At 40.7% G+C, this 26124-nt stretch overlaps 1 protein-coding gene across 1 annotated transcript; it reads right to left on the reverse strand.

Moving 5' to 3' along the window:
* TECTB (tectorin beta) lies at positions 1 to 24356 on the reverse strand. Its single transcript, XM_036736211.1, has 10 exons — positions 24281 to 24356; positions 23306 to 23496; positions 21676 to 21818; positions 21500 to 21572; positions 12951 to 13054; positions 12766 to 12849; positions 9042 to 9204; positions 3585 to 3654; positions 2929 to 2961; positions 1 to 851 (listed from the first exon to the last, which is right to left on the reverse strand). Exons 1-10 carry the CDS (start codon positions 24354 to 24356, stop codon positions 775 to 777), a joined length of 1014 nt encoding a protein of 337 aa, XP_036592106.1. The 3' UTR covers positions 1 to 774.
* Positions 24357 to 26124: the final 1768 nt, after the last annotated feature.

A 26124-nucleotide genomic window follows, 5' to 3' on the forward strand; every position in this document is an offset into this window, starting at 1 on the left:
GGGTGTTTCATTTTTCACAAATGAGCTGGGGCATCCTGAAAGCACTTTGTATACATAAGTGTGCAGAAGGATTCCTATTCCTATTTCATTCAGATCAGCAAATAAGTATTGAGTGCTGACTATGCTAGGTGCTATATTACTTTAATATAATAAAAAGAGCCATTCACTGATGGTGCCTGAAGTCTCTTCATGGTTAGAGCCCATGAATTTATTTTGTGGCCAAGCTGAGAAAAGGCTAGAGATCCCCGGTTTTCCCATAGTGCCCATTAGCTTTATACCTTGTTGGCACACATTTATTTCAGAGGTCAGAAGCCCAAACCTGGCCATTCTGCATAGATAAGCATCATGTTTATGTGAAGAACTGACCTTTCTTAGGTATTCTTTACTAGGATTGGCTCAAATGAATGGCCTTCAACTTCCCTTCAAAAGGTCAGCTTTGTTTGGTCAGTGCACTGTTATCTTTAGCATGGTTTTCAAAGCACTCTGCTGCAGCCCTTGACTTTTCAACTTAGAAGGGAAAAAAGCCTCTGCCAATTAAAGGAAGAGGAACTGAATGAATAGAAAAGCCCCTTTCAACCCCAAGAAGTAGCAACAGATAGAAATTGGGGAACAACAGCTAGACAAACAAAACCCCTCCAAATCTGAGAAAGTTGGACAAATCACTGAAACAAAAACTTGCCCGAGTTTTATTCACTTTCCTGATAAAAGGATCTTTTGTTGCTTTTGGCAGCAGAAATGAACATGACTTTGTCATCAGTAAAGGGTGACCTTGGGTCAAGGGGCCACAGATGCCGTGTGGTCTCCTATCACAGCGCAGAAGCCAAGCATGAAGATCAGGTGATAGAGAATCTCTGCAAGTCAACCATAGAAAAACGCTTAGAATCCCTGAAGCAGAGCTAGATGGAGCCTTGAAGATCATCTGGTCCAACTTTCTCCTTTTTACAGGGGAAACTGAGGCCTAGGGAGGGGAAGGGGTTTGCTCAATTGATGCAACAAAATGAAGTGATGGCAGCCAGCTAATAGAGGACATCTGAGGCAAGTTTGAGGGCGGTTTCTACAAAATCCAGTAAGGTGGGATTTTGTTTTGCTTTTAAAAAGTTGAATCTTACTAGAATTATAAACTCCGAATTGGAAGGGATTGTAAAGGTCACTCATGGGTGGTCACCTCATCTCTGCTTGAACACCCCCAGTGACAGAATTCATTCTATTTGGGGTCTGCTCTTGTTAGAAAATCCTTGTCTGTCCCTGAGTAACTTCCATGCATTGATTCTAGTTTTGCTTTCTGAAGTCACATAATTTCTTCTCTTTTCGACATGATAGCCCTTTGTTCCCCACTCGCTACCAGGGGTGGAGAACCTGCAGCCTCCAGGCCACCTGTGGCCCTCTAGGTTCTCAAGTTCGGTCTTTTGTCTGAACCCAAATTTCACAGAACAAATCCCCTTAATAAAAGGATTTGGTTTTGTAAAACTTGGACCCAGTCAAAAGACTGAACGAACCCAAGGACCTAGAAGGCCACATGTGGCCTCGTGAACAAAGTTTCCCCAACCTGGTGTCTAAGCATTTTCTTTTGCTGGCTAAACACTCCGAGTTCCATCAACTATTCTTCCTAAGGCATTGGGAAAATGGACGGATTCAAAAAACTATAATGCGGCTGTACGGCAAATGAGCTATGAGAGTTTATGAGAGAGCTATGTAAGTTTAGAGTCTAAACTTACAAATCCTAAAAGAGGAGATAATTGTCTATTTCAGTAGAGGATCCACTGACTCCTAGGGTTCCTTTAAGTAACCAGTTCCTCCAGTCTTTTAAAAATTGGATGGGTTTTTACAAAAAAAAATCAATTTACATACAATTTTTCAGGCACTGAAGCTCACAGAAATCAGACTAAAGTTGTATGTTTAAGATATCTGGGAGGCTTCACAGCAAGGACAAACAGGAATTAGAATTAAAAGTTCCTTATTTGGTGTCAATGTTCGGACTTTAGTGAAATGTAAACAGTTTTCAACAGTGAATGCTGCAGAGAACAAGGTTTTTGGCAGCTCAAACTTCCTCCTAGAGACTGCTCAAAATCACTTCAGCCACTAGCTCCTCCTCCCCTTCTCCCCCACTGGCCTTCCTCCTCTCTCTTCTCCTTCTCTTCTTCTTCACTCCTCCCTGCCTCCCTCCTCCCCTTTTACTTCTCCTCCTCTCTTTCCCCCTCCCCCTCCTCCCTCCTGGTTCTCCTCCTCTGCTCTCCCCTTCCATCCTCCCTCTTCCTCCCTGTCCCCCTCCACCCTCTCTTCCTTTCCTTCTTCTTCCTCCCTCCCTCTTCTCTGCTCTGCTCCCCTTCCTTTTTCTTCCTTACCTCCCTCCTTCTTTTCCTCCTCTCCTCGTTTTCCTCCCCTTTTCTTCATGCCCTCTTCTTCCTCCTCTCTAACATTCTACTATCTCCTGCCTTCTTTTTCCTCTAGGTCCCAATGCAAACACCCTGGATCACCTCCACCTCTCCTTCCCCCTTGTGGCCTCTGCTCTTTCCCACCCTGTACTTCTCTGATTGACCCTTCACCTCCTCCTACTTCCCTGTCTCTCTCTGCCTTACCTCTCTCTTTTCAGAGGCCTCCAAATTCTATCAGGTCAGGGATGGGGAAAGGGTTGGTTAACATTGATGCTGAGGGTTGGGAGTGGAATTATTCGTCTTCACTTCCCCCACCCCCACATTAGAAACAACTTTTGTAACATGTTAGAGGTACTTTAAAAAAAATTAAAATTAAATTAAAATTTATTAACATTAAAGATTAAATTTTTTTAAAAAGAACTTAATTCTTAGTCCTGGAAGGCTTTGTTGGGACCAAAGTGAAATCTTGTTTTTAGTGCAAGTCTAAGTGACTTAGGCTTCTTGTCCCTTACAGGGAAACAGAACTCCATTGCTTCTAGGTCTGGCACTTTCTTACCTGAGAAAGTATAACGACTGGAGAAGCCTCGGCCTACATTGAGTGAAGAAAACACAATTGTAATCTTAAAAAACGAAGCTTCCTATAGGGAAGGTACCACAACATAACGTCTTCAGCAAAAGTGAAAGCAGTAGGCTACATTTTGTTTTCATTTTTAAAAAATGCACTTCAGGCTACCAGGACCTTCATATCCTCCAGGGAATTTGTGTTTGGAGAACAGATATATCCTATCATCTAGATAGAACTTCAAGCCATTCATTCATTTATTTATTCATCCATCCATTCATTTAATAAACACTGATTAAGCTCATACAAAACTCCTTGCTAAGGTCTCGTACATACCAAGATAAAAAATGTCAGTTCTGAGAGAGTTGGTAAAAAAAGTTTTCTCATGATCCAGCACCAAGCTTTGGTATGCAATGAGGGAGTCTCAAGAGATGCTGCTGGCCATTTACAGGTATCCATAAATGGCGTTAAGAAATCAGCATAGCCAATTCACTTGTATCGATTGCTACCAGGGCTAACATGAGGTAGAAGACAAGGTCTACCACCACAACTGGCTTGACAAGTTAGTACAAATGTTCCCACCACTTGTGGGTTCGGGCACAGCAAGACTAATGATGACCCCAGATTGTTTGTAAATCAGAAGTACTTACTACGGATAGAAAGTTCCACAACTAACACTCCTCCGGTCTCTTCATGGAAGTGCTTCCTTTTGTCACAGGTCTGAATGGGAAATGGGGTGGGGCAATTGGAGGAGGAAGAGCAGCATGGGAAGGAGAATGGGGGGAGGAAAAGAGAAGAGGAGAAGAGAGATGAAGAGAAGAAAGGAGGGGAGAGAAGAAAGAAGAAAAGAGAGAAGAAGAGAAGAGGGGAAGAGAGAAGAAAGGAGGAGAGGAGAGATCTTAGAAAATGATACAAACCTATGAAAATATTTATTAGCCATTTATTTCAAAATTAAATTGTTAAAATTAAAACTTTATTTTCTAGGCACTTTTTTAACCTAGAAAAATATTTTTCTCATTTGATGAGTTATGTCCCAGGCAGTAGATTATACTTCCTTGCTAGCAGAAAATTCAGCTCAATACAATTCAATAAGTACTTACCAAATATTACTCTGTCAGACACAGTGCTAGGAATACAAAGCCAAAAGTAAAAACAGAACCTGCCCTCAAGGTGCTTACAATTCCATGTTTTGATATCCACTTTTCTTGGATAAAAGGTACAGTTCTACAAATCTAGTGTTTTAGCTATGCCATGGAGAGTGAAACAATTAAGCTTGTGGGGTATGGGGGTAGGGGAGGAAGGGAAGAAAGAAGCCTAACAAAGCATGAGTTCTTTTGATTTGGACTTTGAATATTTTAAAAAAAGCAATACCATTAAAAAGTAATCTACAAATAAGAATGACTCCAGCTCAGCACACAGGAAGAGAAGCAATGTTAGGGAGTCCACAAGGTTATTATTTTCATAATAATATTAAGACATTTTTACTTTAAATATGGTAAATACCAATTGATATGACTCACATAAAAGCTCTTTGAAGGGTCTGCAATAATTTTTGAGAGTGTTGAGCAGATCTAACCCAATACCCACCTTTTACGGATGTGGAAACTGAGGCCCGTAAAGGTGAATTGACCTGTCACATAGATAGTAAGAGATTCAAATCCACAGCCTTGACTTCAAACTCTGTTCATGATGAAATATTCAGTATTTCTGACACTCCAGGAAAGTTATTTTCACATTAGGAAGAATTAAAGATTGGGAAGAGTCTTCAGGACATTCTTGAGACTTCTTGCAGCAGAGGTAATAAGGTAAAACTCTGTAATACTGATTACACTTTATCTCTGAGGAAAATGCCCAGTCCCATGCTCTCTCCGTGCATGTTAGACCAGTGGGCTCTCAAACCTTCTTATCTCAGAAAGCCTTTACACTCTCAAAAATTATCCCAAATCTTTTTTTTTGAGGTGGGGAAGGCAGGGTAATTGGGGTTAAGTGACTTGCTCAAGGTCACACAGCTAGTAAGTGTGTCAAGTGTCTGAGGCTGGATTTGAACTCAGGTCCTCCTGACTCCAGGGCTGGTGCTCTACTCACTGCACTACCTAGCTGCCTCTCTCAAATAGCTTTTGTTTATATGGACTTGGTCTATTGATATTTTTGGTAGTAGAAATTAAAAGTGATAACATTTAAAAATATGTATTAGTTTACTTTAAAGCAATAAGTTAATTACTTGTTAACATTATATATTTTAATAAAAATACCTGTATTTTCCAAATCCCAAAATAGTGAGGAGAATGGCATTGTTTTTTGTAGTTTTGCAAAGCTATTGTCTAAGTTATTAGAAGGCAGTTGGATTTTCATATCTGCTTCTGTATTAGATCTGTTATGAAATGTTGTTATGATTTAAATATATGAAGAAAATCTGGCCTCATAAAGATACTTAGTTGAAAATGGAGTATTTTAATCTTTATATTATTACAAAAATAGTTTTGACCTCAAGGACCCCCTGAAAGGGTGTCAAGGGTCCCCAGGGACCTATGGGCCAAATTTTGAGAACCGCTACATTAGATTTTCAATCAGTGCTTGTGGAATGAATGGCTTTTCAAAGTCACCACCTACTAAAGCAAATTGAAATATCTAGAAGAGTATTTTGCCCACATAGTTTAATTTTTAACCTGCCTACCCATTGAAACCCAAGTTTACGTATTGTACTTTTAGCTCTCAATACTGTTTATAGATATTTTTGTATGCATATAAGCCAACAGTGAGTATGGAGAGCCACAGGAGTAGAAAGGGAGAAACAAAATCATCAACTGGGGTGATGAAGTAAAAAAGAAAGCAGAAAGCAATATTTTCATTAAATTTTAAAAATCACACAATTATCATCCTAGCTTAATATGCTCCAGCACGTCTTTTGCAATGTTGTCTGCCCTCTGGGTTTGTGCCATGGACCTGCCTCATAAGTAAGACTGTCTTAGAAAGACATCCTTGGGGGTTTCAGTGAGGGACTAATTCTCTTTGGGTGAGGTCTTAGAAGAAGGTGGTTTGTTTTTTTTATAGAATTTTAGGGGGTTTCTAGAGTTTACATTTAGTTCAATTGTCCTACCCTCCTAAATTGTTCACTGAAGCATGCTGAAGCAAAATCTCACTTGGTGGTGCCCCAATATGTATTTCTTTTTTTGGTATGGGTCTGGGATTTCATTGGTGTAGGGAGTAGCCAGTGAGAAAATACTCTCTATCAACACACAACGGCTTCAACCCATATTCCCAGAGGGTTCTTGGTTGGGTGTGCTCAAAGGCTAAGTGACCTGTCTAGGGTCACTCTGAACCTAGGTCTTCTTGACACATCAGGAATATTATCCATTATGTCATACTGTTTCTTAATCCAAAAATATGAAATTTTAAATTGGGTACTTAAAAGATGAGCCAGACTTTTTTTTTCTTTAATGATTGCTTCAAAAACACTGTACTAGAAGTCAGGAGAATTAGGCTTCTAGTCCTGACTTTGTTATTAAATAATATTTGTTATCTTATGAAAGTCTCTTTACTTCTCTGCACCTCTGTTTCTTCATCTGTAAAATGAATGGAGTTAGAGGACCCAATAATCCCTCAAAGATCAAATATTCTTGTTTTCTAATGCATTCTTATATTTTCTCTCTAACTTGAAAAAAAGGACAAAAGTTTGAGGAGGAGGTGCCTTGCTGAGTTTGTGCCTATTTTAGCTTTCTAGACTCTGGGGGGACTTACAAAAGAGTTCCCATGGAAGATAGTAGTAGCTTTGTGTTTGGACCGTCAGCCCTTGGGGACAGGAAGCAAGCTTTATGCCATTCTGACCTTGATCTCAATGGCCCTCAAAGAGCATGCCTGCAAAATATGACCTTGGTTAATTTTTTTCTTCTAAGTAAACTAGCCAAGATAACAGCCTGGAGCTTCACATTCTATTTCTAGATGGAATGAGTTCAAACAAGGTCACAGGAGAAATAGCTTTCAGTCACCTAAGTTCTATTTGAATGCTTTTTGTGACCAGGAACTCAGTTACTCAGAGACAATTCATTCCATTGAGGGAGAGCTTTGGTTATTAATGAGGTGTCAAAAAATCATCAACTGAAAGCTAGAGGAACTTCCTTAAGGAGGAAGGAAGGAAGTTGAGACATTAAAGTCCACTGACTCCTTAGCAGGAGAACTCCAAATACAGGATATCCCCAAAATCTTAGTGCTTAAATTTAATGGCTTAAAACTGTCCCACGATTTTTAAGATATCTTTTATGAGTTCAAAGCAGTATATCCAGCTAGTGATATCTCTATACAGTGTGCTATGCCATACCATACTGTACCATACCATACCATACCACACCACACCACAACATACCACACCACATACCACACCACACCATACCACACCACATACCACACCACACCACACCATACCATACCATACCATACCATACCATACCATACCATACCATACCATACCATACCATACCACACCATACCACACCATACCACACCATACCACACCACACCACACCACACCACATACCACACCACACCACACCACACCATATCACACCACATACCACACCACACCACACCACACCACACCACACCACACCATACCACACCATACCATACCATACCATACCATACCATACCATACCATACCATACCATACCATACCATACTATACCATACTATACCATACTATACTGTACTGTACTGTGCCATACTGTACCGTACCAGACTAGACTAGATTAGACTATGACATAGTCAGTCAAAAAATATTTATTAAGGGCTTACTATATGCCAGGCATTGGGCTAAGTACCAGGAAATACAGAAACGGGCAAAAACAGTCCCTGCCCTTAAGGAGCTCATTCTAATGGGAGAGATAACATGTAAATAACTAGGAACACATAAAATAATAAAATATATACACAATAGATGGAAGGCAATCTGAGAGGGGAAGGATTAGCAACTCTGGGAATCAGGAAAGATTTTCTTCAGAAGGTGGGACTTGAACCAAGTCCTGAATAAAGCCAGGGAGACCAGGAAGTGGAGGTGAGTGGCTGGAACATTCTAGGCATAGGGTCAGCCAGTACAAAGGCATAGAGGCAGAAGACAGTGTTTTGTTCAAGGAACAGTAAGTAGTCTGGGTAAGCTAGATAACAGAATGTGTGGAACAGAGTAAAGGGAACACAGTTTAGGAAGAACATTGGTAGGTTAGAGAGAATCCAGAGGTCTGCAACCATAATGGTAAAGGGTCTCAAGCCCATGCCATGCCATATGAGGACTGGTTCAAGGAAACAGGTGTGTTTAGCCTGGAGTAGAGAACACTAAGGGATATATGATAGCTATTTTCAACCATTTTAAGGGCTTTCATGGAATATTAATAAATTGGTTAATATGCATTTATTAAGTTCCTATTATGTGCCAAGCACTGTTACAAAGAAAGGCAAAAAGCAGCCCCTGCTCCAAAGAAACTCAGTCTAATGGAGATGACAGGTGAAAACAACTATGTATATGTATATGCTAAATTGGAGGTTATCAATAGTTCTGCTTAGCTACAGAGAGCAGAACTAACAGTAAAGGGTGGAAAGTTGCAAAAAGGCACTTTTTAGACTTGGCATATGGAAAACCTTATGAAAAATCACAGCTATTCCAAAGAACAAAGGAATATAAAGTAGTTGTTCCTCCTCATTGGAGGTCTTCACACAGAGAGTAAGTAGATGGTGATTTTTTAGGTATGCAGTGGGGGAAATTTCTATTCATGTACAAATTGGACTAAACTAGTTTTTGAGATCTTTTCCAACCCTCAGATCATCATCATCACCACCACCACCATCATCATCACAAATGAGAAAAGTAAGACTCAGTTTTAAGTGGTTAGTCTGAGGTTGCTAGTTGTCAACTCAGAACTAGAGTTCAGGTCTCCTGAACTTTAACCTAGTGCTCTTTCTTTCTGGAATAATTTCCATTGACCTACAACAACATTCCATTTTAAATCTTCCCGGGTTAAAAATAAAGACTTCAAATATTGGACTCCCCCCAAGCTGACATCTGATCCCGTAATGCTAGCAAGTAGAATTGCTCTCCAAAGACCAATAGAAGACTGACTTACCACTGGGCAGGAGAACTTTTCACTGTCACAGATAAACGTCTCACAGTGTAGCCAAACCTTGGAGAGTTTGGGCACATTCTGGAAGCGGAAAGCATTGAACTGAAAAGTTGCTCTGTGATCCTTGCCATTTTCATGCACCAGAACAGTTTCATCAGTGGGGCATCTGGAAACATACAAGGAGAAGCACAAACCAAAGAACCACTATCTCACTGATCCCTGACTTGGTCTCCTAAGATGCTGTAGATATGATTAAATAGAATGGGGCCCACTCTTTTGAGTGCACAGTGTTACAGTCCATGCAGATCACCAGGGTAGTGCTGGATCAAAAGCAAGTTCACATAGCAGTGGTCTTTTTAAAGTGCTTTCCATAAATTCCCTTGTCCAATCAACCAGTCATACCAACCTGCCAGAGGTTTTGGTAAAGGTCAGTTTTCCAATGAAGCTGCAAATCTACAATTTGCTTTTTTTTTCCCCAATTACACCCATAATTTTTACCTTTAGGTAGCAGTACTAGATGGCTGAGCTCTATCCCTCAGTCTCCTCCTCTTTAAAAAAATTGATATTTTTTGTTTTTATATGACCTTTATTTCCCAACATGTTTCTTTCCCTCTTTGGAGAGCACAACAAAGAAAAAAAAAGAAGAAAATCAGACCCAAAAAACTAACCCACATGTCAATTAAATCAGAAAGCATGTGCAGTGTTTCATATATTCAGTTAAAATAAATTTTTCTCTCCTCTCCTCTCGGTCTCTCCTTCCCTTTTTCTCTCCCTCTCTCTTTCCCCCTCTCTTTCTCTCACTTGCTCTTTCTCTCAGTTTCTCTCTTTCTCACTTTCTCTCCTCTTATACATATATGTATATATACATACATACTCATATGTATGTATATACATACGTACACATATACATATATGCATGCACGTACTCGCTTACATACATGCATGTATTATATATGGTGGAGGAGCTGGTTATCACCTTTCTCCTCATTGGTGTAAGGAATTCTTGAGAAGGAAATTTTCTCTACCAAAGCAGTTTAGCAATTGTTCTGAAACAGTCTTAGAGAATGGCCTGGAGCATTAAGAAGTTAAATGTCTAGCCTAAGGAATCAGAACCCCATGCTTCCCATGAACACGATTTGCTCTCTATCCAATATACCATGCTGTCTCCCCAAAAATCACATAAAAATTTAGTCACGAGAATGGTTCCATGGGGTGTATATGTGTGTGTGTGTGTGGGTGTGTGTGTGTGTGTGTGTGTGTGTGTGTGTAGACAAGCAAGGAGAGGAAATCTATTGCGTCTTTTGTCTTCTGAAGTGGCCCGTGGACAACTGGATTAGACATTTTGCTTCCGAAAGCACCACAAGGACAAAAAAGGGCCAATGCACCTCCCAGAGTGCCTCTTTCCTGCTCAATACATCTGGCTCAAGCAGGTTCAGAAATGTAGCAAAGCTACTGTGACATTCTACCGGTACTTTCTTACAGTTCTGTCACTGACATCCTAAGTGGCCTTAGGAGAATTGGTTTCCTCCTTGGGATTTCATTTTCCTCATTTCTAAAATGAAGGGCTTGAACCAGTGGTGGGATTCAGCCAGTTCAGTAGAACCAGTACCTAATTTTAGGTTGAGTTCTGCAAACCGGTTGTTAGCGGTGGCGGTGACTTGGCTCGGTTCCATGGAGAACTGGTTGTTAATTCATTTGAATCCCACCACTGGCTTGAACTAGATAATTTCTCAGGTCCCTCCTGGTTCTGACATTCTATGTCAGGTTATAAGTATGAGACAGTGGACAGAACATTAAATTTAGAGTCAGAGGCCATAGGTTTGAATCCCAGCTCTGCCATTATCTATGTGACCTTGGGCAACCTTTGGGCCTCAGATTCCTCATCTTGAAACTGAAGGCGTTGAAGTAGATGATTTCTGAGATTTCTTTTGTCTCTAAATCTATGATTCTATGATCCTAAGGGGAATGATCCAAGAACCTTTAGTTCATTAGGTCCAAGTCCAACTGGGAGACATAAGAAATAGAAACTTGAAAATTCCATTGCTGAGAGCCAACCCTTGGCAAGAGGTTGAAGGGAGGGATGTGTCTCAACTCTAATTCAAGGTGCTTCTACTGGTTCCTCTATTTGTGTCAGCCCCAGACTAATGATGGAGTCATGGACACTCTCTGAGTTGTGAAATTCAACTCCCTGCTGGTCAGTAAACCTGAGATCCTTAGTTGAAACTAAGCAAGTCCTTAAAATAGCTCACTAAAATGAGTTCCCTCATGTCATGTAATGACTTTAGCTGGTGGAAAAAAACAGACCTGGGGGCAGGGAAGAAGCATGAGGAATAGTGCAAAGATGGAAGAGTAGGCATGATTATCATGTTTAGGTCATTCAGCCCTAGTTCCTCTTGGCACTTTGAATTCCTGGCACTGGGCCCCTTGGAGATGAATAGGTCCAGGCAATGTTGCAATCCATCTCCCTCCAACCCCCAAAGACTTATAATAGTATTTCAGTGCAAATGTTCCTGCCCTAGGGCCATATGTGATTGTCACCTGAATATTGCTGAATAAATCATATTTTGTGAATTTGTGTGTGAAGAGAAATCTCTGATGTTTTGACTATTCTCCTCTCTGCAGGAGTCTAGAAAATCAATCTTTCCTCCCAATCAGAGTGGAAGAAATAATGTTTGGGAAATTCTGGGGCCTTGCTTTCTAGCTTTGGTCCCTGGTTGCTTTGTGATGAGTCCCCAGAACCAGTATTACCAGAAGATTCACAAAGCACTGCTAAATGTCCTAGTCATGGTAGAAATTTATCTCAAAGATGGAACCTTCCAGAAGTACGCAATGTTGCATATCTGTAACATGGGAACAATAAGGATGATTTGAGGAAGGATAAACAAATGTGCATTAAGCAATAAAAGCATTATGATCTGTTGTGTAAACCTTTGCGAAATTATAATCATAAGAGAGAGAATTAGAGCTTTTGAAGTTATTCCCAGTCCAAAATAGCCAAGAATTCATTTGGGGAGTGTTCAAATCATTTGGTTGGTATTATTTTCTCTAAAGCATAAAGAGGCCATTGTTAATATATATCAAAGAGCTATCAAAATTGCTCTTGAAATTCCGCTGCCCCCAGAAGGAAGAAAATTCTTCCTGGATTGTTTGGGTACGATCCAACGCTCCCATTCTGCCTGAAAATCAAATTTCCATGGCTGCTCTACCCCACTAGTTATCCAAAGTATCTTGCCTTCCCAGGATATGCTTCACCCTGATATATAATTGACATCAATATTTAACTAATTCCAGTTTCATACAGGCTAATATTTTTATTTTGTCCCAGTCCACAAGCACACGAAAAGGTCACTGATTCTGCAGTGAGAGACCTGAGTTCGTATCCCATATCTGATTATCACTGACTGTGTGACCTTGGATAAATCACCTGGATAAGCCTACCTAGACCTCATCTATAAAATGAGGGGGTTGGAATCCGTGGTCTCTGAGGTTTCTTGCAGCTCCAGAAGTATAATCCTCCATTTCTGAATGGATAATTGAATTAGGTGAAATGTGATTAGATATTTACTTCAAACTGGAAGTACCACTCTAGCTGTTTCCTTGAATGCCTTAGCTAAGGCACCTGGGAAGATTTTTTCTTCCCAGCACCTCCCAAAGCATGAAAGCCAACAGTGTGAAAAAGGATCCAGATACCATCCTATAACTTTGACCCATGAGAAAGGGTACATACCCTTTACCAATTAGCTGCCACTGCATGGGATACATGAAGTCTGCTGAAGGTGTGGCCCAGCAGCTGTTCAGGACGACCTTAAACCTGAAAGGAAAACAAAGGACCATCGAAAGTTCTTTTGCTCAGACAGGGCTGCAAGCAGCTTTCTTTTTCAATCCAAATTTGGGTGGGGCTGGTTTCCTTACCTAATACTTAACCCTTTGGCTTCCACGCCTGCAAACAAATCCGACCCAATTTCTGAGGTTTCCAACACAAAAGGGGCTTCTTTTTTAGTCGTGAACTTGGCATTCTTTGGAAAGAAATATATATTGAGTATTATGATCCCTTCGACTGCCCAGCTGGGGCTCAGTGAGAGAAACTATGCAGGGGTCAGTTCCGGGGGTGGGGGGCCAGGGGACATTGGTGATAGAGGACACAGCTGAACCACCCTCTCAGTTACAGAGAAGTCAGTGTGTGATAAAGATCCCACTGCCTTCAATGGGTGAGATGGGTTCTAGGGAGAGGCAAGCTACCCACAACTATTTCTATGGACAATGTGATTTGGTTTGAAGGCTCTAGACCAGGGAAGGATTTTAGAGGTCACCTAGTCCAATCCCTTTATTTTGCAGATGAGGGTTCGATTCATAGCATAAACAAATTATTAGTAGAAAATGAGGAAACTACCCATGCAGCCCCTAACAAATCACTTAACCTCTTACAGTCTGTTTTCTCTTCAAACTGTGCCCTTTCGAATCCTGTTCTCTCCTTAACAAACTGTCCTTCATATTAGATCTCTCCCTCTCATGCACCTTTCATTTACACATTTCAATCACAGAAATCTGTCTCCCCTTTGAAGATGACACATCCCTGGCCACCATGTCTAGGATTTATGTTCTCTTGGGCCCCAACCCAACTAGGCCAGGACAAGGAGTTGGTAAGCTTCTTGCTCCTCATTGCTATTTCTAGACCAGGAGTGGGGAAGTTTTCACCTGGCCTAAAGGCTGCAAGTTCCCCCCCTCTCCCTGTTCTAGACCCTTCCCTTGCTACCATCATTTAGCGAGCTATTCTTCTTTGAGATTCACTTCATCTCTATATCACCCTATTCAGATCCCAGTGTCATTTCTCTACAAGCCCTCCCTTCTGAAGGAGATTAGTGACCTATAGATAGCCCTCATCCTCTATTCTAATGTCAGCCCTTATACTTAGGGGCTTCAATTTCCATGTCAGTAACCTCTCAAACATCCTCGCTTCAAGCTATTTCACCACTCAGTCATACACAGGTAGGCTCATCTCTGCTCTCATCATTGACCGTTAGTTCAGTGTCCTGCATAGTCAATAATTCTGGAATTGCCCTATCTGACCACAGCTTTCTATTCTCTAATCCTGGCACCTTGCCTCTGCTAAGCCTATTCTCTGTCCTGATCACAGCCTTCAATTATTCCATCCTTCCCTTCTTTCTCAGGCCTTTACTTATGCTGGCCTTACTTTGCTCCCTTTAAAATCTTGACTTTATAATTAATCAGTTCAACTTCATCTTGTTCTCTGTATTTTAATCCTTTGCCCCTTGTCCTATGAAGCCCATCCCACTCTGTATCCAACCTTGGCTTACTCCCATCATGCACCATTTCCTTCTCCAGCCCATTTTACAGAGGAAGAACTGAGGCAAACAGGATTAAATGACTTGCCCAGGGTCACACAGCTAGTAAGTGTCTGATGCCAGATTTGAACTCAAGAAGAGAAGTCTTCCTGGATCCCAGCACTCTCTCCACTGCTCCACGTAGTTGCCCATGTCCAGATTTACCTCATGCTTAAAACCAAAACCAAAAATTTCACTTGGTCTTTCTATCTTCTCAAGCTAAAATCCTATATCTCTCTTCCTTTTCAAAGACAAACTGAGGGAGAAAAAAACACTGTCTAACTCTTTACCTCCACTTTCTTGCTTCTTAACCCTTTGCAATTCAGCCTATGATCCTATAACTTAACTGAAACTGCTTTCTATGGGGATTACCAATGATTGCTTTGTTGCTAAAGCCAATGGTCTATTCTCAATCCTCATGCTTTCGACCTTTATACAGAGTTTGATGCTATCAACCAAGCCTTTCCTCCCTCTTCTAGGATATTCTTTCTGACCTGGGTTTTTCCATGACATTGCTCTCTCCTAATTCTCCTCCAACCTTCTACCCACCTGACTGGTTCTTCCTTTGTGTGGGAACATTGCCAGGATTTCTTTTTCTGGACTATTTTTTCTTTGCTTTCTGCAATCTCTCTTTTGGTAATCTCATTGACTCCCCTGAGCTAATTGTCACCTCTATAAAGATAACTCCCAAATCTGCCTATCTAACCTTCAGCTTTCTGTTGAATGTTACTTTTACATCATCAACTTTCCATTGGACATCTCAGCCTGGATGTCTTATAGACACCTCAAACTTAGCATACACCCCCTTCCAAATCGTCATCTTTAACTATTTTTGGATATTCCCTATTTTTAAAAAATATCCTTCCAGAAACCTAGGTTGAGCCCCAGAATTCATTCTTTATTCTTCATTTTCCTTGACCCCTCCTCATTTCCAGTCAGTAATGGGTGCTCATCAATTTTACCTCCGCGACCTCTTTCACATGTTTCCCTTCTCTTCACTCACATGCTCAATAGCTTCCAGCCTTGACTACTACAATAAAAGATGACTATTTTCTCCTTGTATCCAGACTGTCCCCTCTTCAATTCAACTGCCAAACTTATCTTTCCAAAGCAGAGATAAAACATTCAATCAACAAACATTTATTAAACACCTACTATGTGTGAGGTGCTGGCAATGTAAAGACAAATGGTGAAAGAGTCCCTGCCTTCAAGGAGCTTGCTTATAGATCTGACCATGTTACTTCCCTGTTCAAAACCTTCTCTAGCTCTCTATTGCTTTGAGGATAAAAGTGAAAAAAATTTTTATTTGACATTTAAAGTACTGTACAATTTGAGTACAAACTATCTTTCACCCTGACTTCCTGACATTCAAACTATCTTCCTAGGCCAACTTCACATCATTCTCCCTCATACACTATACCTTACAGTCAAACTTGCTTACTAGATGGTCTCTGTACACAGCTTTCCATCCCCCTGGTCTTGCAAGGTGTTCCCCATACCTGGACTGCTATCCATCTCCACCTCCATCTCTTAGAGCCCCCAGGTCAGTTCCAGGCTTAGCTCTTGCTAAGGGAGGCTAAAGGCCTCTGTTAATTCCTCCAGTTATTAGTGTTAATCCTTCCTCATTCCAAATAAACTTTGTGTTCATTTTTAAAATACATTTTGCATTTATTTATTTATCTGTGTAAACTTTGTTTCCATCCAGCAGAATATAAGTTCTTTGAGTGCAGGGACTTTTCATTTTTGTCTTTTTATCTCCAGTACCTAGTAGAAGCTTAATAAATACTTGTTGAATTAAACCACTCTGACCTCTCTTTCCTTATTTGTAAAAGGCTGTGGGTCAAGATAATTTCTAAGATTCTTTCCCATCTATCCTTTGAGTCTGTAACTGTTTCACTGAGCTCTTGCAAAGAGTAGTGATAAACCTAGGAGCCATGGATGTGGAAATTATCTTTAACACTAACCCACTCAGAAAGTCAAAGATCCAATGGATCTATATTTATTTTTGAAACAGATTTCATATTGTGTTAGAAAGTATATACAGTGAGTTGGCTTATTCAATATAGTCTAACATTCTAATCTCTGGGTCCATTGACTCGCACTAATTATCACCTGGTGGTGAAATTGAAAAGAAGAAATCTTGGTCTAGAAATATGGGGATTAAAGCCCAGTTTCATCAGTTGCAGGACTCAGATCCCGTGTCTCTCTTTCCCTTCACTGATAGACTTCTTGAATAGGTACCTCACACCTACATCCTCACACCCTTACTCACCACCTTGCAGCACCATTCTATCGAGACTGTTCTCTCTTGAGTCACTGATGACCTCCTAATTATCAATTGGAATCACTTTTCTCAGTCTTCCCCCTCCTTGATCTCTTTGAGGCAGCTGAAATCATTTGTTGCCCCCTCCTTCTCACCGTCTTCACCCTTGGCTTCTGTTACACTACCCTAGGTCCTCTCCCCTGTCTCTCAAATTGCTTCTCTGGTCACTCTCATCCTCGTTCCCTTAATAGGCATTCCCTAAGGCTCTGTCCTCATCCTTCAGCCCTTTGACCTTCTTCTCCATGCTTTCTCCCTTGTCTATTTCACCTATTCCCACAATGTCAACTATTCCTTCTAAGTGAATGACTCTTACATTTGTTTAGTTTCAGCTATGCCTCTGGGCTCTGGAACCCTGTCTTTGATCACTGGCTAGATGGCTGTATGTACAGTGGACAGGGCATGGGACCTAGGCTCACATCCTACCTCAGGAACTTACTGTCTGTGTGTGACCTTGGACAAGTCACATTTGGGCCTGAGTTTCTCTAAAATGAGGAGGTTTTACTTTGCCTTTAAGGTCCCTTTTAACTCTATGATACTGTACTCTTCCTTCCATCAGTCTCTGTCCCCCATCATTATATATCACACGCTATACATATACTGCCAGTTTAACTTATCAAAAGCACAGATTGAGTCAAGTCACTGCCATGTTAAAAATTGTGATACTGCCTTGCCAAATAAAGTCCAATCTTCTTAGGCTAGCATTCAAGGCCCTTCACAAATCTGGCTCTGATTTACCTTTCTAGTCATATTGTTCCCCTTTACTTGCTAGTTACACTCTTAATTGAACGTGCCTCTTTCCCCTTTTCTTTCCTCTGATCTATCCTTATATCATTCTCTAATCCTCAGTTGGGACAGTTAGGTAGCACAGTAGATAGAGTGCCAGCCCTGCCAATCAGGAAGACTTCTCTTTGTGAGTTCAAATCTGGCCTCAGACACTTAACCCTGTTTGCCTCAGTTTCCTCATCTGTAAAATGAGCTAGAGAAGGAATGGCAAACCACTCCAGTATCTCTGCCAAGAAAACCCCAAATGGGGTTGTGAAGAGTTGGACACAACTGAAAGCAATTGAACAACCAAATCCTCAAATTCCTTCTCCCCATATACCTGCTTGTTGAAACTTACCAGTTCTTCAAGGATTAGCTCAAAGGCTACCTCCTTCATCAATGCCCCTAGGGTAAGGTGATCTTTCCCTTTGAACTATGGCAGTACCTTCTCCTCAGCATTTTAAAGACTGTCATATTCTGCTTTGTATTATAGATATCTGCCTACCTGATATCGGCCTACCTGTACTATCTTCCCTATTAGGTTGTAAACTCTATTAAATTGGGGACCTGCCTTACTGATATCTGTTTCTCAGTGGCTGGCACAGAACCTTCCATCTGCTAGGTGCTCCATGAGTGTTTATTGAATGAATAGAGAGTTTGACGGAATAAAGTTAAACCTGAGCCCAGAATGATTATCAATTAGTTTCATATTTGGCCCTGTGACTTTAACCATATCCTTCCTGCTTTTCAAAGTGCATGCTCTGCCCATCAATTGGGGAATGGCTGAACAAATTGTGGTATATGAATGTAATGGAATATTATTGTGCTATAAGAAATAATGAGCTGCTGAACTTCAGAAAAACCTGGAAAGACTTACATGAACTGATGCTGAGTGAAGTAAGCAGAACCAGGAGAACATTGTACACAGTAACAGCAAGACTGTGCGATGATCAACTGTGATAGACTTAATTCATCTCAGCAATACAATGATCCAAGACAATTCCAAAAGACTCAGGAAAATGCTATCTATATCCAGAGAAAGAACTATGGAGTCTGAATGCAGATTGAGGCAAACTATTTTCATTTTGTGTGTGTGTGTTTTCTTTCTTGTGGCTTTTCCTTTTTGTTCAGATTCTTCTTTCATCACATAACTAATATGGAAGTATGTTTAATATGATTGTACATGTATAACCTATATCAGATCTCTTGCTGTCTTGAGGAGGGGAAAGGGAGGGAGGGAGAAAAATTTGGAACTCAAAATCTTATAAAAGTGAATGTTGAAAATTATCTTTACATGTAATTGGAAAAAAATAAAATACTATTAAGTAGAAAAAAAAAAACAAAATAAAGTTCAAAAATTAAAAAAAAATAAATGAAGGGCATCCCCACTAGAGTGTAGCAGAATTGAAGCTATTTGAGGCCAGGATGTTTTTTTTTTTAACCTAGTAACCCCAGATTCCCAATATGGTACCTTGAACATAGGAATAGTGACTGGTTCTATGATTTCATTGGTATATGGAAATCCCAGATGAGGACACAACTAATGTGTATTGGCACCTTCTCAGCAATTTAAAGAGTTACCCAAAACACTGAGAGATTAAGTGACTAGTCCAGGGTCACACAGTCAGGATATATCAGAGGAAGGACCTGAACTCAGGTCCTCCTGGCTCTGAGGTGAGCTTTCTCTCCACTATGTGTGCTGCTTCTCTGCCTCATGCATCATGGGTATTTAATAAATACTTACTGGGTTGGATTACATTTGGCACTCCTACCTGCTTCTTGTGTGGCTAAAGATTATGAGGTAGATAAGCACCCAATGAGGAATTTTCTTTTTGGCTTCAGGATCTGGAAAAGTTTCTGCTGAAATTCCAAATTTGTTGGCTAGGGGAGGAAAATAGCCTATTGGGAAACCTGTCTTTGGTGCCTCAGGGAATCCAGAGCAGTTTGTTGCTGAGTTGATTTCCTTATGTAATCTAGGTCATGGCCCCTGACCTGCTAATTGGGTGGAAACATATGCAAGGATTGGTTGCTGCTTCAGCAATACACAAGAATGCTCTCCAATGAAGTGGAGGAAACCAGCCCTGCCCCCAAATGGCAAATGACTGCATGAGTCAGGCCCTGGAAACAAACCACAAACCTCATGGCTCTGGGCAATGATAAAGAGCCCCCCCCCCCCCCAACAGAGAAGCAATGAGTGGGAACTTAGCAAGGGTTAGAACCCACTGAGCTACCTTAGAGCCCAGACTTGGGGTATAATTCTAGTACTCCACCTCCCACCTTGGAGAAAGCCTTTTTGGAACAACTTAAGAAAACTGAACACATTGAGTGCCTCCCCCTACTGCCAGGTCCTGACAGGAGGGCACTGAGAACATGCCTCCTGTATCCTGCACTCCTGTTTAAATGGGATACAGTGAGATACAGTAGACAGACCTGAATGAAAAGGTGGAAAAATTCTCTGTGAGGAAGGCTTTTTTAATAACATTGTCATTGTTCCCATTTAAACCCCTGCCAAATAAGCAGATGATTCTGCATTTTGTTTTATTTTGTTTGATTAAAATAATCATTTTAAAAAAACTCCAGGAAAAAGTAGGAAGATAATACAGCCTGTTGCTTAGCCACTAGTTGGTGGCTCTTCTGCACAATATACACATTGCATGCTTAGATTCCTTGCCACATGGATAGAACAATTGTCCTCTGCCACCACCTTGTCTCTGCATCATTTCAAAGCCTTGGAAGCCCACATTGTATTGACCAATTTTGCCTGCTTGCCAAGAAAGCTTAACAAGGTCCTTTCTCTCAGGATTAGGTAGGCTGTTAACTATGGACACATTTTCCGTAGGACTGTGTTCATAGAAGAAAGAACATTGAACTCGGAGGCAAGAGTCCTGGATCCTTTTCCTGCCTCTGCTTCTGGGCAAGTCTCCTCTCTTTTCCTAGACTCAGTTTCCTCATCTGCAAAATCCTGGTTTACGCTACATGATCTCAAAGTTTCCTTTGACCACCAAGATTCTATGGCTATCTTCCTGCAGATGGCTTTCCCTAGTAAAGTATGTGTGGTTGTATGTGCAAAGATGAATACATTTGTGTCTGTGCATGTGTGTATATGTATACATGTGGTATGCCTACTCACAAAGCAGGTTACAAAAAACAGATGCTGGCAGAAGGGGAAAGATAGCTGTTGCTAATGGTTTTGAACATGGCTTTTGACTGGGACTGCTTTTTGTCTCTAATTAGGAAGGCACCAGTGATATCTACAATTAACTGAAGACAGAGATGATAAGCTAAAGGGTTTGGATAGTCCAAGTAAAAGATACATGCAGCATGGACAACCGCACACACATGTGTACACACACACACACACACACACATTCACTCACTCCTTCCTCACACTTTCTTTTCCTTCACCCTAATCAATGGAATGTTTCTTAGCTCCTTGCTCTAAGCCCACTAAGACTTGAGTAAGACATGCCATAAATAAGATCTGGCTGTCAAACATAATGCGCTAAAGTGTAGAATAATGGAAGAGCCAAGAGATCCAAATTCCAAGCCCAACTCTGCCATTAGCCAACCGCGTGACTTTAGGCAAGTCGTGGAATCACAGAGTTAGAGCTAGAAGGGATTTTCCAGTTCATCCCATCTAAACCTCTCATTTTACAGATGAATAAATTGAGGTACAGAGAATTATGTGACTTTTCCAAGGTCATACGATCAGTAAGTGACAGAGTTAAGATTTGAACCCCTCTCCTAATTCCAAATCCAATGCTCCTTCATTCATAAAATAAAGGAATTGGACTGGATGATCACCAAAGCCCTTTTTGGCTTCAATATTCCATGAATCTAGAACGCGACAATTGAACTGCTTAACTTAAACTGAAGTTGAGAGCTTGAATGAATGTTGGAGTCTTAACTTTAACTAGTGGGTGGGATACATGGGGGTGGGAAGAAGGGGAAAGAACAGATACATACAGGTCAGTCCAGGAATCTCGCATATTGACCATAATGCAACTGAAAAGTAATAAATAAAGAAAACTCACGGTGTAGAAGTTCAGCGACAACTGGCTTTCAAAGGAGCCTACGCTCCCGTTCTTGACATGTACTGTGGCCACTCTGGAAAGGGGAGAGAGTTTTGCATAAGGACTGAAACATGCAAGATTGGAAGGGGCTCCAGAGTACATGCATGCTGTGTGTCCTCTCTGCCCAGAAGACTTACCTCTGATCAAAGGCAGCCTGGTTGACCAAGTAGGTTGAATGATACGTACAAGAGAAGGAGTAATTCACTGGTTGGCTCTTCACAATCACTGTGCTGTCGTTAGACACAATGTGGTTGAAGAAATGGTAGATAGGGGGCTTGTACTAGAATCAGAAAGAGGAAGAAACAAGGTCATGTTTCCTTGGTGCCCCTGGGGATGCTGTGGGAATGGGTTGGGGGAATGAATGGAGAGTTTTGTACACAGATTTTTAAATGGACAGAGAATTTGCAAGTGAAAAACCAAAGGGAAAAGAATTCAGATCAGCCTCTGGGGTTTGCTATTACTTTCTTGATTTGTAGAAGGAAGGTTTTGATTTTTATCAGCAAAGTTTGGGATAATATGAGCCAAAACTCCTGGAGCAGTCCCTGCTAGACTCTTTTCCAGAAATTAAGAACTGAAAGTTTTCCAAAGTCATGTTTCACATATACCCATTTGGCTCAGGTTCTTTCTCTAGTACTAACTGACTTTGCCCTTTTATAAGCTTTCTTGGTTGGCCTTCAGAGCCCAGAGCCAGTGATATCCCACGGGGTTGCTACAGTAAAAAAACATTGTAAAATGTAAAGAGAGATGTCAACGTGAGCCAGAAATACTGGTAAACAACATTTTTATCATGTTACTCTTGCCTGTGTTGCCAGGAAGGCAATGTACCCCAGTGGGTTGAATGTTAGATTTGGAATCAGGGAAGGTCTTCTCCATTTCTACCTTTGGCACTTCCCAGGTAGCTATGTGGCCCTGGGCAAGTCAGTAACCATCTTTAACCCTAGGCAGCTCTCTAAGACCCTAAGTCAGAGAAAGCTGTGATTTGTCTTGGTGGGGGGGAGTTCCCGTACTCAGAGAAGTGCAGTTCCTAGATAATTCCAGACTGCAAAACAGAACATTCTGACCTGATAAATCCTTCTAAATAAAGCAGGAGTTCTTAACCTGGGGTCTGTGAACTTTGAAAACAAAATTTTGATGACTTTGTTTCAATATAATTGGTTTCCTTTGTACTTTATTTTATTCATTTAAAGAGATTATTCTGAGAGGAAAGTCCATAGGCTTCCCTAGACTGTCAAAGGGACCAAAAGGACCACCCCCCCCCAAAAAAAAGGACCCAAAAAATTTCTCTGTAAAGGCAAGAAGGTCTCTGTGGAGGAAGATTTTCTCTTAAAATTAACAGAGGACAAATCTGCTGACATTCAGGGCAATAAAGTAGATAGTCAACAAATAGTCAATGAATACTTACTAAGTGCCTACTATGTGCCAGGCATTGTGCAAAGTGCCAGACTGGAATATTGGAAAGAACATTGCACTGAAGTTGGGAGATCTAAGTTGGTGCATCAGTTTCACCCATGTGATCTTAGATAAATGACTTCATGTCTCAGTCCCAGTTTCCTCGTCTATTCAATGAAGGCATTAAATAAACTAAATTAATTAAACTAAATAATCTCAGAGGTCCCTTTTAATTCTGTGATTCTATGCCCATTGTCCAGTATTTTGTGAGGATTCATTTTTCAAATTATTTCATGTTTCAATAACTATAAAAGCTTATCTTGCTTGGCAAAAAATCTTTGCTCTTTTCCACTGACCCAAGGTGTGGACTGGCCTTACCTCAGACTGGGTTCCACAATAGGATTTGTTTTTAGGTGACAGGTCAGGGATTATGAACTGGTAGTAACCTGCCTCGTGGACTCCATTGTAACAAACCCCTCCGAGAGCCAGCTGGTGCACTTCCCATCCATAGGGACATTCTGGTATTTTCGTGATGATAGTTTTAGGGTAACAAAATACAAGAATGACATCTAGAAAGAAACACATGCGTGATTTGGGATGAGAAATGGTGAATATCCAAAATGTGTTTTGATTTCACTGGAGGTGCAGACAATTTGAAAGAGAAAAAGAGAAAAGATCGTTAAATGCTCAGCAAATAAGAATTAAATAACAAGAATAAATAAAGCTTAAGAATAAAGCCCAAAGAGGAGAATGGAGAAAATATGACAAGATCAATTTTTTAAAAGTAGTTGAAAGTTCCCTAAATTGGGGATCAAGAAACCTGGATTCTAGACTTGGCTTTTCCATCAATTCACTCCTTGGCTGTGGGTAAGTTATGATGTTCGGGACTTATTTTCCCCATCTGTAAAATGAAGGTATTTGATGAGGTGATTTCTAAGTTTTCAAACCTAAAAGCCATATGTCTTCCAAATTCATGACAAAAGTCTTATTTTATGTATATTTTCTTGTTTTTTAAAAAAATGTCAATATTGGCCTTGTTTCTATCAGGAGACTTAGAAGCAGGCCAATAAATTGTGACTATATTAAGGTAGAGACAAAAGTGACAGAAGAGCAGTTTGGATAGGCTTTCCTCTAAGGGAAACTTCTAGTGGAAAGAGTTGGGCTTGGAGTTTCAAGACCCTGTTTCTGACAGTAATGGTATGACTATTTTACTGTATCCCAGATTTCTTATCTATAGAATGAGGATAATAGTACCTCAGAGACTACTATGAGAAAAGCACTTTGTAAAATTTTAAAAGCTATAGTATTGTGAATCAGTATTTTTATGATAATTTTTGTCCAAATACTCTGTACCTGCTTTATTTGGGGCACACGGGCCTGCCAATGTCTCAGTAAAGATGGCCAGCAGGACAAATACCCTTATCATCATCTCTTCTCTGTGGTGTGTACACTGCTGGGCAGCCAAACCAAGAAAGCAGGACTGTCACAATCCCGTAAGGGCCCTGGGCATTATCATTCTGGGCTTGGAATGAAGATTTTCAGCTAAGGGGAAGCACGCAGCATAACCCAACCTGCAAAGGAAAAAAAATGATATCCTAAGAGAGATTCAAGTGTAGTGCCCCATGTCCCCATCATTCTTGACAGAGGTACAACATACCAAAGGTAGGAATCATACCAAAAATTGGTGGCAGGAGCTGCTGTTCAGATGTGGTTGGTCATACGTCCTGCTGCTTTATTCGGCCTACCCCGGATGCACTGTGTATGTTGCCTTCTTAACTCCTGTTTTCCCCCCAGCTCACTGATTCAATGCTTTCTCCACTTTATATAGGCTGGTGTTGTAAAAAGAAACCCTCGTCCAGATAAGTCACAATGAACAAGTGGAAGCCGGGGTGGAGGGAACTCCAAGGGGACCATGTGCAACAATAAGACAGGGAGTTCCATTACTGCCAATCAAAACTGGATTCTTTCTCTCTCATGTTATTTTTCATGGCGCTTTCTTAAATAATGACCTTTCCCCTCCTACTCCAGGATGTGAAAAGCAAGCTTTAATTTTTAGGTGAAAGTATACTTCTATATCTTTGCTAAGAAAACCTCAAATAGGATTTCAGAGAATTGAACATAGTTAAAAATGACTCACCAACAGCAACAATGAGATTTCTATACACATTGTCACTCATTTCAGGTCTAGGAAAGGACTGGTGTGATTTTGTGCCCCCCCTCCCTTCCCCAATTATTGGTAGGGATCACTTAAAATATTCTCTAAAATTTGAACTTAAAGAAGACTCTGAATATCATTCAATTTGGTTTTCAAAATACAGGATGGTGGTTCCATGTTTAAATGTTGTTGTTAAGTTGTGTCTGACTCTTTGTGACCCTATTTGGGATTTCCTTGGCAAAGAGAGCAGTGTGCCATTTCCTTCTCCAATTCCTTTTACAGACGAGGAAATTGAGGCAAACAGGGTTAAGTGACTCATCTAGGGTCTCGCAGCTAGTAAATATTTGAGATCGGATTTGACCTCATGAAGATGAGTCTTCCTGATTCCAGACCCAGTGCTCTAACTAGTGTGCTGCCAAGAGGCAACATTATTCTAGAGTATTTCTTTAAAAAAATTTAGATGTATAGAAATTCGACCTGTATTAAAAATTTGGATAATAGACTATCTGTGCTTGTTACATATTATAGTGTCATACAAGGTACCATAGCAAGAGTTGGAAAGGACTTTAAGAGATAATTTCATTAATTCCTCTACTATCATTCCATGCTACATTAAAAATAAATAACCAGATGAAATCTCTATCCAGTCAAACCATTAATTCACAAAGTCAGTTATCAGCACAGTGCTATGGGGGAATGAACACTGGATTTGGAATCAGGGGTAATTATTGTTCATTCAGATCTGCTGTGTCTGACTCTTCATCACCCCATTTGGGAAAAGATACTGGAGTGATTTGCCTTTTCCTTCTCCCTCTCATTCATCAGATGAGCAAACTAAGTGACTGGCCCAGGGTCACACAGCTATAAGTAAGTGTCCGAGACTGGATTTGAACTCAGGAAGATGAGTCTTTCTAACTTCAGGCCTGGCACTCTATCCACTGCACCACCTAACTGCTCCTGGAGTCAGGAGACCTAGCTTCAAACCCTGGCTGCCATTGCCTGTGTGACTTTAGACAAGTCACTCAATCCTTGAGGGGAAGAG

This window comes from Trichosurus vulpecula, chromosome 8 (genome assembly GCF_011100635.1).
Source record: "Trichosurus vulpecula isolate mTriVul1 chromosome 8, mTriVul1.pri, whole genome shotgun sequence".
NCBI lineage: Eukaryota > Metazoa > Chordata > Mammalia > Diprotodontia > Phalangeridae > Trichosurus > Trichosurus vulpecula.